The sequence below is a fragment of the Pseudophryne corroboree genome, chromosome 5 (genome assembly GCF_028390025.1).
Source record: "Pseudophryne corroboree isolate aPseCor3 chromosome 5, aPseCor3.hap2, whole genome shotgun sequence".
Taxonomy (NCBI): Eukaryota; Metazoa; Chordata; class Amphibia; order Anura; family Myobatrachidae; genus Pseudophryne; species Pseudophryne corroboree.
Genome location: NC_086448.1, coordinates 563,118,285 through 563,138,321, shown reverse-complemented (window position 1 = coordinate 563,138,321; position 20,037 = coordinate 563,118,285). Strand labels below are relative to the sequence as shown.

At 45.1% G+C, this 20,037-nt stretch overlaps 1 protein-coding gene across 1 annotated transcript in view; it reads right to left on the bottom strand.

Annotated features, from left to right (window-relative positions):
* Positions 1-20,037, bottom strand: part of SCGN (secretagogin, EF-hand calcium binding protein) — a 200,683-nt gene that overhangs the window by 73,969 nt on the left and 106,677 nt on the right. Inside the window, exon 5 of the mRNA XM_063924967.1 lies at positions 19,587-19,643. Coding sequence (XP_063781037.1) covers positions 19,587-19,643 — 57 coding nt within the window. The remainder of the gene's footprint in view (positions 1-19,586; positions 19,644-20,037) is intronic.

Below are 20,037 nucleotides of genomic sequence, written 5' to 3'. Positions count from 1 at the left end.
TATAAACGCAGTCTGCTGACAGTGTCCACCAGGTCCATTATACTGTATATAGCAGTACGGTAGGCCACTGCTGTACCTACCTCTGTGTCGTCACTCGTCGTCATACATAAAGTATACTAGTAGTATATCCATCCATCTACATTGTATACCTGTGGTGTCTTTTAGTTGTGCGCATTAAAAAAATGGAGAACAAAAATGTGGAGGTTAAAAAAATAGGGAAAGATCAAGATCCACTTCCACATCGTGCTGAAGCTGCTGCCACTAGTCATGGCCGAGACGATTAAATGCCATCAACGTCGTCTGCCAAGGCCGATGCCCAATGTCATAGTACAGAGCATGTAAAATCCAAAACACAAAAGATCAGTAAAAAAATGACCCAAAAATCAAAATTAAAAGCGTCTGAGGAGAAGCGTAAACTTGCCAATATGCCATTTACGACACGGAGTGGCAAGGAACGGCTGAGGCCGTGGCCTATGTTCATGGCTAGTGGTTCAGCTTCACATGAGGATGGAAGCACTCAGCCTCTCGCTAGAAAAATGAAAAGACTTAAGCTGGCAAAAGCACAGCAAAGAACTGTGCGTTCTTCGAAATCACAAATCCCCAAGGAGAGTCCAATTGTGTCGGTTGCAATGCCTGACCTTCCCAACACTGGACAGGAAGAGCTTGCGCCTTCCATCATTTGCACGCCCCCTGCAAGTGCTGGAAGGAGCACCCGCAGTCCAGTTCCTGATAGTCAAATTGGAGATGTCACTGTTGAAGTACACCAGGATGAGGATATGGGTGTTGCTGGCGCTGGGGAGGAAATTGACAAGGAGGATTCTGATGGTGAGGTGGTTTGTTTAAGTAAGGCACCCGGGGAGACACCTGTTGTCCGTGGGAGGAATATGGCCATTGACATGCCTGGTCAAAATACAAAAAAAATCAGCTCTTCGGTGTGGAATTATTTCAACACAAATGCGGACAACAGGTGTCAAGCCGTGTGTTGCCTTTGTCAAGCTGTAATAAGTAGGGGTAAGGACGTTAACCACCTCGGAACATCCTCCCTTATACGTCACCTGCAGCGCATTCATCATAAGTCAGTGACAAGTTCAAAAACTTTGGGCGACAGCGGAAGCAGTCCACTGACCAGTAAATCCCTTCCTCTTGTAACCAAGCTCACGCAAACCACACCACCAACTCCCTCAGTGTCAATTGCCTCCTTACCCAGGAAAGCCAATAGTCCTGCAGGCCATGTCATTGGCAAGTCTGACAAGTCCTCTCCTGCCTGGGATTCCTCCGATGCATCCTTGAGTGTAACGTCTACTGCTGCTGGCGCTGCTGTTGTTGCTGCTGGGAGTCGATGGTCATCCCAGAGGGGAAGTCGGAAGACCACTTGTACTACTTCCAGTAAGCAATTGACTGTCCAACAGTCCTTTGCGAGGAAGATGAAATATCACAGCAGTCATCCTGCTGCAAAGCGGATAACTGAGGCCTTGGCAGCCTGGGCGGTGAGAAACGTGGTTCCGGTATCCATCGTTACTTCAGAGCCAACTATAGACTTGATTGAGGTACTGTGTCCCCGGTACCAAATACCATCTAGGTTCCATTTCTCTAGGCAGGCGATACCGAGAATGTACACAGATGTCAGAAAAAGAGTCACCAGTGTCCTAAAAAATGCAGTTGTACCCAATGTCCACTTAACCACGGACATGTGGACAAGTGGAGCAGGGCAGACTCAGGACTACATGACTGTGACAGCCCACTGGGTAGATGTATTGCCTCCCGCAGCAAGAACAGCAGCGGCGGCACCAGTAGCAGCATCTCGCAAACGCCAACTCGTTCCTAGGCAGGCTACACTTTGTATCACCGCTTTCCAGAATACGCACACAGCTGAAAACCTCTTACGGCAACTGAGAAAGATCATCGCAGAATGGCTTACCCCAATTGGACTCTCCTGGGGATTTGTGGCATCGGACAACGCCAGCAATATTGTGCGTGCATTACATCTGGGCAAATTCCAGCACGTGCCATGTTTTGCACATACCTTGAATTTGGTGGTGCAGAATTATTTAAAAAACGACAGGGGCGTGCAAGAGATGCTGTCGGTGGCCAGAAGAATTGCGGGCCACTTTCGGCGTACAGGCACCGCGTACAGAAGACTGGAGCACCACCAAAAACACCTGAACCTGCCCTGCCATCATCTGAAGCAAGAGGTGGTAACGAGGTGGAATTCAACCCTCTATATGCTTCAGAGGATGGAGGAGCAGCAAAAGGCCATTCAAGCCTATACATCTGCCCACGATATAGGCAAAGGAGGTGGAATGCACCTGTCTCAAGCGCAGTGGAGAATGATTTCAACGTTGTGCAAGGTTCTGCAACCTTTTGAACTTGCCACACGTGAAGTCAGTTCAGACACTGCCAGCCTGAGTTAGGTAATTTTCCTCATCAGGCTTTTGCAGAAGAAGCTGGAGGCATTGAAGGAGGAGCTAAAACAGAGCGATTCCGCTAGGCATGTGGGACTTGTGGATGGAGCCCTTCATTCGCTTAACCAGGATTCATGGGTGGTCAATCTGTTGAAATCAGAGCACTACATTTTGGCCACCGTGCTCGATCCTAGATTTAAAACCTATGTTGTATCTCTCTTTCCGGCAGACACAAGTCTGCAGAGGTTCAAAGACCTGCTGGTGAGAAAATTGTCAAGTCAAGCGGAACGTGACCCGTCAACAGCTCCTCCTTCACATTCTCCCGCAACTGGGGGTGCGAGGAAAAGGCTAAGAATTCCGAGCCCACCCGCTGGCGGTGATGCAGGGCAGTCTGGAGCGAGTACTGACATCTGGTCCGGACTGAAGGACCTGCCAACGATTACTGACATGTCGTCTACTGTCACTGCATATGATTCTGTCACCATTGAAAGAATGGTGGAGGATTATATGAGTGACCGCATCCAAGTAGGCACGTCAGACAGTCCGTACGTATACTGGCAGGAAAAAGAGGCAATTTGGAGGCCCTTGCACAAACTGGCTTTATTCTACCTAAGTTGCCCTCCCTCCAGTGTGTACTCCGAAAGAGTGTTTAGTGCCGCCGCTCACCTTGTCAGCAATCGACGTACGAGGTTACTTCCAGAAAATGTGGAGAAGATGATGTTCATTAAAATGAATTATAATCAATTCCTCCGTGGAGACATTCACCAGCAGCAATTGCCTCCAGAAAGTACACGGGGACCTGAGATGGTGGATTCCAGTGGGGATGAATTAATAATCTGTGAGGAGGGGGATGTACACAGTGAAAGGGGTGATGAATCGGACGATGATGATGAGGTGGACATCTTGCCTCCGTAGAGCCAGTTTGTGCAAGGAGAGATTGATTGCTTCTTTTTTGGTGGGGGCCCAAACCAAACAGTCATTTCAGTCACAGTCGTGTGGCAGACCCTGTCGCTGAAATGATGGGTTAGTTAAAGTGTGCATGTCCTGTTTATACAACATAAGGGTGGGTGGGAGGGCCCAAGGACAATTCCATCTTGCACCTCTTTTTTCTTTCATTTTTCTTTGCGTCATGTGCTGTTTGGGGAGTATTTTTTTGAAGGGCCATCCTGCGTGACACTGCAGTGCCACTCCTAGATGGGCCAGGTGTTTGTGTCGGCCACTAGGGTCGCTTAGCTTAGTCACACAGCTACCTCATTGCGCCTCTTTTTTTCTTTGCGTCATGTGCTGTTTGGGGAGTATTTTTTTGAAGGGCCATCCTGCGTGACACTGCAGTGCCACTCCTAGATGGGCCAGGTGTTTGTGTCGGCCACTAGGGTCGCTTAGCTTAGTCACACAGCTACCTCATTGCTCTTTTTTTTTTCTTTGCGTCATGTGCTGTTTGGGGAGTATTTTTTTGAAGGGCCATCCTGCGTGACACTGCAGTGCCACTCCTAGATGGGCCAGGTGTTTGTGTCGGCCACTAGGGTCGCTTAGCTTAGTCACACAGCTACCTCATTGCGCCTCTTTTTTTCTTTGCGTCATGTGCTGTTTGGGGAGTATTTTTTTGAAGGGCCATCCTGCGTGACACTGCAGTGCCACTCCTAGATGGGCCAGGTGTTTGTGTCGGCCACTTGGGTCGCTTATCTTAGTCACACAGCTACCTCATTGCGCCTCTTTTTTTCTTTGCGTCATGTGCTGTTTGGGGAGTATTTTTTTGAAGGGCCATCCTGCGTGACACTGCAGTGCCACTCCTAGATGGGCCAGGTGTTTGTGTCGGCCACTTGGGTCGCTTAGCTTAGTCATCCAGCGACCTCGGTGCAGATTTTAGGACTAAAAATAATATTGTGAGGTGTTCAGAATAGACTGAAAATGAGTGGAAATTATGGTTATTGAGGTTAATAATACTATGGGATCAAAATGACCCCCAAATTATATGATTTAAGCTGTTCTTTAGGGTTTTTTGAAAAAAACACCCGAATCCAAAACACACCCGAATCCGACAAAAAAATTTCGGTGAGATTTTGCCAAAACGCGTTCGAACCCAAAACACTGCCGCGGAACCGAACCCAAAACCAAAACACAAAACCCGAAAAATTGCCGGTGCACATCACTAATATTTACTTGGCGATATTTGAAATATTGCTCCTAAGTGAAGTAATACTTCACTCCCCAACAGTCTTTTCCCTCCCCTATCTCACCCCTACGCCTCTCACTCCCCTATTTCACCCCCTGCACCACTTATTCTCCTCTCACCCCCCACACTTCTTACTGCATGCTTCCTTCTCTCGCAAACCGATTCCCTCAGTCACCCCTTGCCGCTCTTTCTGGTTCCGTCTCTTACCCTGTCCTCTCCATCTATCTGAACTGGGGCGGAGGCGGAGCTGGGAGCATCGGGTCCCGGCTGCACTGCAGTTTAAAGTTGGCACTGGTTGCCAGCCAATCCTGGTTCTCAGGCCGGCTGCCAAGCAAAGGAATGGTCTGCTTTTTGCATCTGGCGCCGATGAGCCAATTGTGGACCACCAGCCAACGAGAAGCTGCCGATCAGGACCTGATGCTTCTGGCTCCACCGTTGTTGTTCCAGCACTGGGATCCCATATTCTATTCCAGCGCTACTATGGCAAAAATGAAGTGGCGGTATGTTATACTGACATATACAACGTGAAAGGCCACTCTGGGATATTGAATAAAGATGCTGGGGTGCCTTCCTAATAGAATACAACAGATGCAGCACAGGTGTCTCCCAAATGCAAAAACAGGCGGCACTCCTCCAGTCTTGAAGAAAACTAAGCTGTGCTTGTAATCAAACAACATTTCGAGGCCCATTGGCCTTTTCATCAGGTGCAACCCTATATATATATATATATATATATATATATATATATACACTGCTCAAAAAAATAAAGGGAACACTTAAACAACACAATGTAACTCCAAGTCAATCACACTTCTGTGAAATAAAACTGTCCACTTAGGAAGCAACACTGATTGACAATCAATTTCACATGCTGTTGTGCAAATGGAATAGACAACAGGTGGAAATTATAGGCAATTAGCAAGACACCCCCAATAAAGGAGTTGTTCTGCAGGTGGTGACCACAGACCACTTCTCAGCTCCTATGCTTTCTGGCTGATGTTTTGGTCACTTTTGAAAGCCGGCGGTGCATTCACTCTAGTGGTAGCATGAGACGTAGTCTACAACCCACACAAGTGGCTTAGGTAGTGCAGCTCATCCAGGATGGCACATCAATGCGACCTGTGGCAAGAAGGTTTGCTGTGTCTGTCAGCGTAGTGTCCAGAACATGGAGGCGCTACCAGGAGACAGGCCAGTACATCAGGAGACGTGGAGGAGGCCGTAGGAGAGCAACAACCCAGCAGCAGGACCGCTACCTCCGCCTTTGTGCAAGGAAGAACAGGAGGAGCACTGCCAGAGCCCTGTAAAATGACCTCCAGCAAGCCACAAATGTGCATGTGTCTACTCAAACGATCAGAAACAGACTCCATGAGGGTGGTATGAGGGCCTGACGTCCACAGGTGGGGGTTGTGCTTACAGCCCAACACCATGCAGGACGTTTGGCATTTGCCAGAGAACACCAAGATTGGCAAATTCGCCACTGGCGCCCTGTGCTCTTCACAGATGAAAGCAGGTTCTCACTGAGCACATGTGACAGACGTGACAGAGTCTGGAGACGCCAAGGAGAACGTTCTGCTGCCTGCAACATCCTCCAGCATGACCGGTTTGGAAGTGGGTCAGTTATGGTGTGGGGTGGCATTTCTTTAGGGGGGCCGCACAGCCCTCCATGTGCTTGCCAGAGGTAGCCTGACTGCCATTAGGTACCGAGATGAGATTTTCAGACCCCTTGTGAGACCATATGCTGGTGCTGTTGGCCCTGGGTTCCTCCTAATGCAAGACAATGCTAGACCTCATGTGGCTGGAGTGTGTCAGCAGTTCCTGCAAGGCGAAGGCATTGATGCTATGGACTGGCCCGCCCGTTCCCCAGACCTGAATCCAATTGAGCACATCTGGGACATCATGTCTCGCTCCATCCACCAACGCCATGTTGCACCACAGACTGTCCAGGAGTTGGCGGATGCTTTAGTCCAGGTCTGGGAGGAGATCCCTCAGGAGACCATCCGCCACCTCATCAGGAGCATGCCCAGGTGTTGTAGGGAGGTCATACAGGCACGTGGAGGCCACACACACTACTGAGCCTCATTTTGACTTGTTTTAAGGACATTACATCAAAGTTGGATCAGCCTGTAGTGTGTTTTTCCACTTTAATTTTGAGTGTGACTCCAAATCCAGACCTCCATGGGTTAATAAATTTGATTTCCATTGATAATTTTTGTGTGATTTTGTTGTCAGCACATTCAACTATGTAAAGTATTTAATAAGAATATTTCATTCATTCAGATCTAGGATGTGTTATTTTAGTGTTCCCTTTATTTTTTTGAGCAGTGTATATATATATATATATATATATATATATATATACACACTATACACACACTAGCTGAATACCCGTGCTTCGCTACGGAATTTAAAGAATAATGGCATCTTTGTCAGGCCGCACCTCTGGGCTTCCCCGGATTGATGCTGTCAAAATGCTGTGCTGAGAATAATCCGCCTCCTTCTCTGCCCGTCCCGCCTCTGATGCTGCACTGCTGAGTGCTGTAAATGCTGGGTCGCGAGGGCAAGCTCCGGCCGCTGTATGTTAAATATGTAAGGGTTGCAGGCTGACTCTATTTCAAAGGGCTCTAGGTCTCTTTGCTTAGCTTCTCACTCTCCTTAGGGCTCCTCCTTTGAGGTAAAAAGGTAAAGATTTTTGCACAACACTTAAGGTCATTGGGTGAGAGCTGTTGGTACCCTTTACACTGCGGCTTCACCCGCATGGAAATCTTAATGCAATAAGACTATTTTCATTGTTCCCATCTTCAAGTTTGAGTTCACTATCCCTTTTCACCCCCCATGCTGATGGGGGCTGAACTTGAACTGAAACGGCATCGAGAGTGTCACTATTCATCTCAGCGACCCCAATAACTATGGATTTTTACATGTCACCCCCTTCCCACCCCCACCCCTAGGGGTGCTAGAGGTGTCTTGCCCCCACAGTGTTTTTTTTTTCAGATTGTAAGTCATATGTGTACATATATATATATATATATATATATATATATAAATATATATGTACATACATCCCTATATTATATATTTAATGTATATAGTAAGGATCTGCTTACAAATGAATGACTCTTCACACTGGTTGACTTAGGTTTAAATTCAGAGCTGATCATGGATGTGCGAAAAAAAACGCACATCTACGATCAAAATCTCTGACATGCGAGGGTACGCCCAGCACAGGGTTAGTCCGCCCCGCATGCCAGGACCTCCTCCCCCTCCCCCACAGAGGTGTGAAAGCATCGCACAGCGGCAATGCTTTTGCACCTAGTGAGTAGCTCCCTGCCTATGCAGCCTAGCTGTGGAGGCAGGCGGCTACCCGCCATGTTTTTGGACGCAGCGGCTGCGTGTGACATCACGTAGTTATCGTGAGCCACCCCAGCAATGGTCCATACACACCTGCGTTGGTTACCTTTTAGGTACTGTTCTATTCATCTATCCAGTTCCAGTCTGGTCACCTATCCAGTTCCACTTCACCTATCCGGTTCCAGTCCGGTCACCTTACCTATTTTAGTCCGCCCATCTACCGGGTTCCAGTCTGGTCACCAAGCCAGTACCAGTTATTTTCAGCTTCAGTACATTTGCCAAACTGGTCCCAGTTATCACCAACTCCAGACCTGTTGCCAAGCCGGATCCAGTTATCTCCAACTCCAATCCAGTTGCCAAGCTGGTTTCAGTTATCGCCAACTTCAGTCCTGTTGCTCAGCTGGTTTCAACTGTCTCTGACTCCAGTTCAGTTTCCAAGCCAGTACCAGTTACCTTCAACTCTAAACAAGTCAGCCTAATTCATTTGCTGCTACTATTATCACCCCTCGTGAACTCTGTTCCAGTAGAATAAGGTTTATTCTAATTCTATTACTCCTGTCCACACCTTCAGGCTAACTATCACTAATTAACACCTTCATTACTCTGAACATCCTATCATATTGTTTTTCTAGCTCCTTCTTCCAGTCATCACTGCTCCATAAGCAAGTGCTGGATCAGACTACCCAGCTTCCTCCATTTTCCCTCCAAACCTGCTCCAGCCCCCACGCCTTACCCAGCCAGACCCAATCCTCAGGCGAGACATTTGCCACATAGTCTTTATCGAATCAGCATTTGGCTACCCCTGAATGAGGTCAAGAAACAGGGAACACGGGACCTAGGCGCCACCAAACAATCCATCGGTTCTTGTGAATTTGGACAATTCCTCCAAAAGTGCCCTGGTTTGCCATACTCAAATCATCCTGCAGTCTGCGCCAAGATCTTCTGCTGGTTATGGCCTGACAACCTTCTTTGCTGTCTGGGCCATATATATCCCAGGGTGTAACATCGATCAGTGACTATCACAAGTTCTTCAAATGACTGCGGATCGCTCTGCAGAACCCATCTTTGCAGCTCTCAGTTTAGGTTTACACTCAATGGTCGATTGCAAGAATTTCCAAGATTCTAACTGGCAGATTTTGGTCGGGCTCTAACCAGCTTTGTTAACTTCGCCATGTAGGCCAGCTGAGCACACGTTGTGGACCCAGGTCCTGTCACTCCTATCCATGCCAGAATCATGGCTTTTAGCTGCTGATTATTCGATGCTTGGTCTTTGCCCATCATGTAAGGAACCAATTTTGCCACCCACTTCTCTATTGGCCATTTAGCTGATTTGTCATCATCTTAAAGTACAACAGGAAGACCTCAGCAGCATCTGAGGGTGTCATTTTCTGCATCACGGCAGGCCAATGTTCACCCAGGCCGATCTGAGCTCTGCCCACAACAATTTGTTGCTCCCTGGGTATCAGCGACGGCTAGCATTTAGGCTTGTTGAGCCTGCTGCGCACATTAGTTAAGGCCCAGAGGATTTCCTCCATCTTGCTATCTGAGGCAATAGGACAGCAGAATTGGGACTCAGTTAACATACACTAACAAGCACATTCCTGACACTTGTAGAGTCTTAGCTGCCAGTGGCTGCTGCATATTACCTCATAGAGAGTAATAACAAACAACAATAAAATCCTCTTAAACTGGATTTACACACAAAAAGACTTCAGCTTAACTGTCTTGTGCACAGGTAACTGCACAATACCGAGATTTAACAAAGGCAAAGAGAGAGAGAGAGAGGAAAGGGAACCCCCCCCACCACCTTTTTTTTAAAATAACCCTATCTCTGCTGCAACAAATTCAAAAACAGTAGCTTTTGTTTGTAAATATTCACACTGTGTAAACACTCATGTCTCTTCAAGGACACAGCATAGACTTTACACATTTGCTCTTTGCAAAACTTTTCCATATGTGCAAATAAACTGATTTTACGGGATGGTTAACACACTCAGTGGCTACGTAAGGCAGTACCTGATCTCTGCCTTGCAGAACGCGGCTGGCAGAAGCATCCTACGAATGACACCACTTTGTAAGAATCTGCTTACAAATGAATGACTCTTCATACCGGTTGACTTATTCAGATGGCTTCTTTACTCATCACAAATGTTATAAAAGCACTTTTGTACACATGAGATAGCTCCCTAACACTAGCTATGCCCCACCAGCCCTAGTTATCATCCGGCTGCTAGTCAGTGTCCAGGGCTACCATCAAGGGGCGACTGTCGGGACTGATGTCCCGGGCCTGGATAGAGAAGAAAGCCAGACTGGCAGCTGTGAGACTTAGCTTCATGACACCAGCTAGATGTAGCTGATGCACCGGCAGGCAGCCGCGAACTTGGAAAGACAGCTCTGGGCACTGTGGCACTTCAAACCTGATGCCGACCATGAGACAATTGGAGCTCGCAGACTGGCTGCCAATCAGGAGCATCTGTCACGGCCACTCTTGATTGGCTACCGGTCCGTAAATTTTGTGAATTATATGTAAAATTGTGTGGTATATTGAGAAAAAAATTCACCAACATCATTGGACACATTAGATCACATGACCATGCACTATGTCCCAACGACCACACACCTCAGGCCTGATCTGCGGTGAGGTATAAATATATAAATATATATATATATATATATATATAAAACAGTACTGTGCAAAAGTTTTAGGCAGGTGTGGAAAAAATGCTGCAAAGTGAGAATGCTTTAAAAAACAGAAGTGTTAACAGTTTATTTTTATCAATTAGCAAACTGAGTGAACAGAAGAGAAATCTAAATTAAGTAAATATTGGTGTGACCACTCTTTGCCTTCAGAACAGCATCAATTCTTCCAGGTACACTTGTGCACACTGGGGGTCATTCCGACCCGATCGCTCGCTGCACTTTGTCGCAGCGTTCAGGTCGGAACTGCGCATGCACCGGTGCCGCAGTGCGCCGGCGCAATGCAGCTTTCGTTACCTAGCGATCGCCTCTTAGACAGAGGCGGGAGGGGGCTGAATGGCGGCATTATGCCGCCGTTTAGGGGGAGCGGTCCGGCCAAAGCAGGCGTGGCTGGACCGTTGGGGGGGCGGGCCGCAGCAGCTGCGTGATGCGTCACGCAGCCGCTGCAGCCAGCGGGAGCGACGAGCAACTCCCGGCCAGCCGCAGGAGCTGCGCTGGCCGGGAGTTACTCCTCAAATACAAAGGCATCGCCTCTGTAAAGATGCTTTTGTATTTGTGCGGGGGAGCCGGCACTGACATGCGGGATGGACTAGCCCTGTGCTGGCCGTCCCCCCGCATGTCTGAGTTAACGATCGTAGCTGTGCTAAACTTAGCACAGCTACGATCAACTCGGAATGACCCCCAGTTTTTGAAGGAACTTAGCAGGGAGGTTGTTCTAAACATCTTGGAGAACTAACCACAGATCTTCTGTGGATGCAGGATTGCTCAATTCATTCTGTCTCTTCATGTAATCCTTTAAACTTTATTAGCACTTCATTCACTGTATATGATATTTGTATGTTTGTCGTATTGTATTGTCTTTATTTCGTGGTTGGACACCTTTTAATTATTACAATAAAGGTTATATTTTAATTATTTTATGTGCGCCAACAAATTGACATTCTTTTCCTCTTTCTTTTTCTTCATGTAATCCCAAACACATTCAATGATATTGAGATCAGAGCAATATTGGGGCCATATCATCACTTCCAGGACTCCTTGTTCTTCTTTACGCTTAAGATAGTTTCTAATGACATTGGCTGTATGTTTGGGGTCATTGTCCTGCTGTAAAATAAATCTGGAGCCAATCAGATGCCTCACTGATGATCTTGCATGATGGATAAGTACCTGCCTGTATTTCCCAGCATTGAGGACACCATTAATTCTGACCAAATTCCCAACTCCATTTGCTGAAATGCAGCCTCAAACTTGCAAGGAACCTCCACCATGCTTCACTGCTGGATTGGTAGGTGTTACCGGCAGACGGGATGCCGGCTGTCAGTATACTGACAGCAGCATCCCATCTGTGGAATCCCAGCAGCAAGGAAGCAAATCCCCTTGGGCTTCGCGGGCTCACTCACCACAGGTTATGTTCCCACTCGTGGACCCACCAACCGAGAATAACGTGCGGTTGTTGGGATCCCAGCTGGCGGTATTTCACCGGCTGTTACGGGGTTCCTGCATCGGCCTCCTGAACGCCGGGATCCCAACAGATAGTATTTTAACTGCATCCCTTGACTGCTGCCTGCAAACACTAATTATTGTACCACTCTCCAGCCCTCTGGTGAACAAACTGCCTTCTGTTACAGCCAAATAATTTTAATTTTGACTTATAGGTCCAGCGCACCTGCAGTCATTTTTCTGCACCCCAGTTCCTATGTTTTTGTGCATAGTTGAGTTGCTTGACCTTGTTTCCATGTCAAAGGTATGGCTTTTTGGTCGCATTTCCTCCTTGATGACCACTTCTGTTCAGACTTCTCCAAACAGTAGATGGGTGTACCTGTGTCCCACTGGTTTCTGCCAGTTCTGAGCTGATAGTGTTTTGTTCATATGTTTGTAAATCCAGTCATCAGGACACAGAGACATGTGAGTTCACTGCTGTGCTTTTTATTCCATCACCAACTCCAGGCACACTGCACACTGGACCACCCACTTCCCAGCATTCCCCTGGTCCTAGGGGCCAACACTGAAGATTCAGGCTTACACATGTTAGTAAGGGAGTGTCTACAAATATTAAGCATTCTAATACACTAACACCACATCCTATTTTCTTTAAAGATAAGCCCTGTACGCTTCAATGCAACAATTAACAACGTCATATTAAGAACATCATCTAACACGTTTCAATGAGTCTCTCAGGTCTGCGTATTTCCCTTTTGGGTCTTTCATACACAGTCTGTGTTTCATCGACCATGTTGGACCTTTCTAGAATCGTGGGTTGTTCACCATTATGAGGATCATCATACATGTCAGATGAAGGGTATTCTTCAGTCATGTTGTCTTCATTATGGTTAGGTTGAGATCTTAAATCCACCCGATTTCTTCTTACTTCCGTTCCATGCTCTGTACATATAGTATAAGATCTTGGTGCTACTTGTGCTTGCACAATACCTTTCTGCACCCAAATACCTTTCTCGTGATCTTTGAGACGGACTTGGTCACCCGATTTTAGATCAGATAAGCGTTTTGTTCGTCTGTCATGGAACAGTTTCTGTTTCGCCTGTTGACGTTCCTTACTCAGTCTGACCAATGCTGAGTTATGTGTATTAAGCAGTTCATCATGTATCGGGAGATTTGCTCTAATCCTCCTTCCCATCAGCATTTGTGCAGGAGAAAGTCCATTCTGTAAAGGTGTACTGCGGTAGATTAAAAGACTTTTGTAGAAATCTTCTTTACCTTCTTGAGCTTTTTTCATGAGACTCTTTACAGTTTTCACTGAACTTTCCACCAACCCATTTGAGCGTGGATAGTGGGGACTTGACGTAGTATGAACAAATTCCCAGTCATCAGCAAATTGTCTAAATTCAGCACTGGAAAACTGAGGACCATTGTCAGTGAACACTTCCATAGGAACACCATGCCTTGCAAAGATTGACTTCATGCAATTGATTACGGCTTTACTAGTAGTTGTATGTAGTGTCTTCACCTCAGGGTAGTTAGAGTAATAATCAGTCACAACAATGTACATTTTCCCATTACAATCAAACAAATCTGCGCCAACTTTCTGGTACGGTCTCTCTGGCACTGCGTGAGGACTCAGTGGCTCGACTTGTTGTTTTGGTCTATACGTAAGACATAATTCACATGTAGCTGTAGTCTGTGCTATGTCTTGGTTCATTCTTGGCCAATACATAACTTCACGCGCTCTCCGCTTACATTTTTCTTCTCCTATGTGGCCTTCATGTATCTTGCACAGCATAGTTTTTCTTAGTCGTACAGGTATGACAAACCTATTGCCTTTGTAAATAATACCATCGACAACTGTAAGGTCACTGCGGTACATCCAATAATCATGAATAGACAGCGGGCACGCATGTTTTTCTGCTGTCCAACCTTTCAGATTGATATCTTTCAACACTTTCATTGTGTCATCTGTCTCAGTTTCTTTCCTAATCTGTTCTTGTCTTGCAAGAGACACTGGTAGAGAAGCTACGATCAAATTAACATAGGCTTCTATCTCTTCATCTATCAGACTTTTGGAACCTTCACTTTTGTCCACAGCACGAGAAAGTGTATCAGCAATGTACATGTATTTGCCGGGACAGTACAGCAAGTGTACATCATATTTCTGTAGTCTGATAAGCATTTGTTGAATTCTCATGGGACAGTCATGTAATGATTTAGTCATGATAGCTACCAATGGCTTGTGGTCAGTTTCCACTGTAAATGTTTGACCATACACAAACTGATGAAATCGCTCACATGCATATGTGATCGCTAGAAGTTCTTTTTCTATCTGAGCATACCTTGTTTCAGCACTTGTCAGTGCTCTTGATGCATAGATTACTGGTTGCCATGTATCCTCATGTTCTTGTAACAGCACTGAGCCTAGGCCAAATTGCGAAGCATCTGCTGAAATTCTTATTCTTTTCACAGGATCAAAGATTGTTAGATAGAATAAGAGTATATACAGCGCTGTATATACTCTTATTCTATTGTTCATCCAGGGACTAACTATCCCTTTAAACAGCAGCTTAAAGGTCAAGCATATCTTCTTGACAGCGCCGGACAAATTACCTTGGTAATTTCGTTTCTTGCACTCAAAGATTGTTAGCACTGGTAGCTCTGTAATGATCTGTTTGCCAACTTTCTTCTTGTTCATGTGACCACTTCCACTCATTATCTTTGTCCAACAACCATCTAAGAGAGGCTGTTCGTTTAGAGAGTTGAGAAATAAACTTTCCTAAGTAAGTAATCATTCCTAGGAATCTTCTGACGTCGTCTTTGTTGTTAGGACGTTCCATGTTCACTATGGCTGATATTTTCCTTGGGTCTGGTTTTAAACCTTGATCCGAGACCATGTCGCCCATAAAGGTAAGTGTATTCACGCCAAATTCACATTTGTCCTTGTTTAGCTTTAGATTCACTTTCTTGACAAGTTCCATTACTTGTCTCAATCTAGAATCATGTTCTTCCTTTGTAGATCCCCAGACAATAATGTCATCCATCATTGTTTCAACACCTGGAATATGTTAAAAAATCATGTGTATCTTTTTGTGATATACTTCTGGAGCAGACAATATTCCATATGGTAGTCGAAGAAATCTGTATCAACCTTCTGGTGTATTAAATGTACAAAGCTTTGAGCTGGCCTCATCTAGCTTCATTTGCCAGAATCCTGAAGATGCATCCAATTTACTGAACCATTTTGCTCCCGCAAATTGCGACATGATTTCATCTCTGGTTGGTAGTTTGAAATGTTCTCGTTTAATAGCTTTGTTTAAATCTCTGGGGTCTAGACATATTCTGAGTTGTCCATTTTTCTTTTCAACAATTACTAAGGAGCTTACCCATTCAGTAGGCTCATCAACTTTCTGTATCACACCCAAGGCTTCCATGCGATTTAACTCTTGTTTCAGTTTTTCTCTCAGCGCAAACGGCACTTTTCTACAGGGGTGTATCACTGAAGAAACTTGTGTGTCTATATTTATTGTATGCCCTCCAGGCAAACAACCTAGACCTTCAAACAAGTCTCTGTATTCTGTAAACATCGATTTGCAGTGATTTTCTTCTTGTGAGGTCACCATAAAAACTTTCTTTAGCAAGTTTAGTTTCTCACAGGAACTTAATCCTAGAATCGGTTGCACATTTTTATCCACAATCAGTAGAGATGTTTTAAACTGTTGTCCCTTATATTTCAGTGTCACTAAGCATGTACCTTTCACAGGAATTTCCTCCCCAGTGTACCCTGTAACTTTCACTTTTGCTGGATGAATTTTAGGTTTTACTCTAAAAGTCTTATAGTCTTGAAATGATATTAAATTCACCTGCGCGCCAGTATCAAGCTTAAAGGGAATGACAATCTCGTTCACAGTTAAAGGGACAATCCATTCTTTCTTATCTGCACTGCAAAGTTCAATGCAATCCACAAATAATTACTCTGTTTGTTTAATAGCATGCACATTGGTTGTTTCACTTTTAATTTTACAGCATTTGGCAAAGTGATTAAGTCTACCACATTTCATGCAGGTTTTACCATAAGCCGGGCACATTTTAGGATTGTGAGCATTTCCACATCTACTACACATTTCCTTATTAGACTGTGACTTAGACTGCTTCATTCTTGAGAATGGAGGTTTGCTTAGCTCTGTGTTCTGCACTACATGGAAAGCAGCATCAACTTCCTTGTGTAACTTTTTGGCTTGAAATCTAGTTATTTCTGCAGATCTACACATAGTCACTGCCTTGTCTAGTGTTAGGTCTTGCTCTCTCAGCAGTCTCTCTCTGAGTCCATTATCAGCTATTCCACAGACAATACAATCTCTAATCAGTGAATCCTTTAAATCACCAAACTCAGGTTTTACTGGGTGATTGCAGCTCTGTAACATACTGATCAAATCCATCTACAGACTTCTGATCACATGTGAAAAACTTATATCTTTCATATGTCACATTTTTCCTTGGCACATAGTAATCTTCAAACTTTTGCATTATAGAAGATAGCACCATATTCTGCCCCTCAGCAAACTAAAAACTATTATAAATGTCCAGCACATCCTCTCCTATCACATGGAGGAAAATGGATGCCTTCCTTTTGTCAGCCTCTGTATCAGCTCCACATGCAGCAAGATATATATTAAATATTAGATATATATTAAACCTTTGCTTAAATCTTTTCCAGTTTTCAGACAAGTTACCAGTCATCAGCATGCCGGTTGGAGGAGCCAGTTTATCCATGGTTACTCACTGTATGAAGAGAGGAGCACACGGCAGGTTTTGCAGACACTGAGTATCACAGCCTTACAGACTTCTGCAGGATTGTTTCACACTCTGAGAGCACTAGCAGTCCAAGTTAAACTTATTCAACACCATGTTTTGTTCATATGTTTGTAAATCCAGTCATCAGGACACAGAGACATGTGAGTTCACTGCTGTGCTTTTTATTCCATCACCAACTCCAGACACACTGCACAGTGGACCACCCACTTCCCAGCATTCCCCTGGTCCTAGGGGCCATCACTGAAGATTCAGCTTACACATGTTAGTAAGAGAGTGTCTACAAATATTAAGCATTCTAATACACTAACATCACAGATAGCACTGCTGGACATCTTCCGATTTCGAAGGGAAGTAAGCATGATGTGTCTTTCATCTGATGAGCTAAGTTTCCTTGGTTGACCACTGTATCTACGATCCTCAACGTTGCCCGTTTCTTTGTGCTTCAATGCTGATACTTTATTCTGCAGCAGGACAAGGCCCCAAACATACAGCCAATATCATTAAGAACTTTTTTTAGTGTAAAGAAGGAGTCCTGGAAGCGACAGAAGGATTTGAGCAAGTCTACATCCACAGATCTATGGTTAGCTCTCAAAGATGTTTGGAAGAACCTCCATGCAGAATTCCTTTAAAAACTATGTGCATTTGTACCTAGAAGAACTGATGCTGTTTTGAAGGCAAAGTGTGGTCACAGTGGCATAACTACAGACCCCGCAGCAACTGCGGAGGATAGGAGGCCCCGCCACTGTTTAAGTGCAGATTCCTATGTGGACTAGCCATCCACATGTCAATCTGCTAAATGGCCCTTCTAAAATGGCTGCCGCCAGACAACTGCATACAGCAGATTGGAAAAAGAGATCACTGCTAAATTTTTTAAATCTATTTGTAATTGTTGAATTAAGCATGGTGGCAAAAAAGCAGTGCTACCGTGGCCTAGCCCATAATAAAAAAAAACCACACAGAGAAGCAAATAACTGGGTCAAGTAATTTGCGGATCAACAAGGGTATTTTGTCTGTGTGGAAGGGACAACCCAAGTCAAAAATTCATGTGTCTCCAGTCCTGGTAAATTCCTGGGTCAATGTCCCAGGAATTTCAGCTTGTTGAAACTTGAACTTGTTGATCTTTTCACACAGAAAAAGGACCCGTGTTTTTTGTGAAATTACCAGGTAGAACTGCTTCACCCGGTAATTTCAGTGTTAAAGGGGTACAAGTGGAGACAGAGTTTCCACTGCCTGGGATAACTAGTACCATACCTCACAACTGTTCCGATTTTCACAGGACAGTCCCGTTTTTTGAGACTGTCCCACCCGTGGGCCGCAGTGTCCCGCAGTTGAGGGAGGGCAGTTGGGGGGTCTCCTGTCACTCTGCTCTTAGTAGAGCAGCGTTAAATAGATGCTGTGCACATGCGCACAGTGTTTCTTCACAGGTGACAAGAGGGATTCGGGGCATGCCAGCACTGTGACAATAATGGTAGACGTGGCAGGCCCCCTTTTATAGAGGCTATGCCCCTTATTGGACAGGAGCGGCTTTGCCGTGCAGAACTGTCCCGTGGCTGGCTCCAGACTTTAAAGATGGGAGGTATGCAGTACCACCTTCCCTTATCTAGCACAGTGCTTGTCCCTCTCTAAGACGGAGACCTGGTCCTCCCCTAAGGAGCAACCAAGGAGCACTGCTTTCTGCCAGTCTCCTGTTGGAAGAAAAATCACATTCCATCAATAAAGATAATGCAAGCTAACCAAACATGTCAGGTGGGTGGGAGGGATCACAAATTGGAAAGAGGAAGCTGACTCCTCATGCAGCCTTAATAAAAGGTAACAAAGTCTGCCATCAGACCATCTAATTTGCTACCAACTTTGATATACAACTCAAATAACCACTCACAAAATATCAACAGAAAACCACCTGTAACCAGTATTGTTAAAATAAAAAACACAGTGCTTACAGCCTCTCAAACTTATACAAGCCTTTGAGTATTTTAAGCGTTGTCGAAAGCAACGACTTGCATTCTGCAATGTGATGTTGTAGGAGTCCAGGAGGCATTAACAGAGAAGATATTTGCGTTATCTTCTCCGTTATCTCTTTTCTACATAGCTGTGATACTTAAATTATGCAGAAACTTTAGTTTCCATTTGATGTAAATGACTTTTTGCTTACTAAATAGACTCCCTGGTTTTAACAGCTTCCCTGCTGGTACAGATCATGGCAGTTCACTGCCATTGCCCACCACTGTGCCCATAGTAGACTCCATCCTCAAACTAGCTCCCTGGTCAATGGTGCATGCATGGATTTTAAGTCTATGGCAGAACCACAATAAGCAGCATAGCGATGCGAATAAGATGCATTTTTGGTAATAGAAAAAAAAAGATGCCCAATGTTAACGGAGTTAACAGAACCTGTCAGCTCATTCATGTCAGGTATCTCCTGCTGCGTGGCATACTGATGTAGGAGGATACAGATGTGTCTACATTCATCTTACCCAGGAACAGGTCACACGCTGTGTCCGCATGCAACTTGTTCATGGGACAATGCGCACCATGTATTTCTATGGATTGCAGGTGCATACACAATGCCCCCACATGTCCGTAGTCGCTGGTAGGATGAACTAGGACTCATCTGTAGATAGATAGATCTTAACCAATGCAAGTGATGGTTGGAAAGACCATCTTTGGGCAGAGAGAGAAGTGTGATAAATGGCAAATTCAGTAATTACCCTGAGCTCCACTGCCGAAATAAACCCACTGCTGTCTTCATCGTATTTCCGCCAAATCTGAAAAAAAGTGACTCTTTAATGTAACACTATTTCGGAAAAATAGATATACTGTATAGTAACAGTGATTCTGACAGCAACAATTATACTAGATGAAAAAGTGATGAAACACATTATATATAAGAAATAGTAGCACAAATGCAATACATATTAAAGTACAAAATATTTACTGTTAGAGTCTGAAACACCTTCAAATGCTCCCCATTGTGAGACATGGATTCTAATGTAGAATATACCCTTTGCAATCCATGCACTGTAATTAACTTCAGTTTATCATACACCACATAATGAATGCCACTGACTTCACTGACACCTGGACCCTGTCATAGAGTTGGGTATGAAATCCGGCAGCGGAAAGCCTCTTGCAGGGTCTCTGCGCTCGCCACAAGTGGGA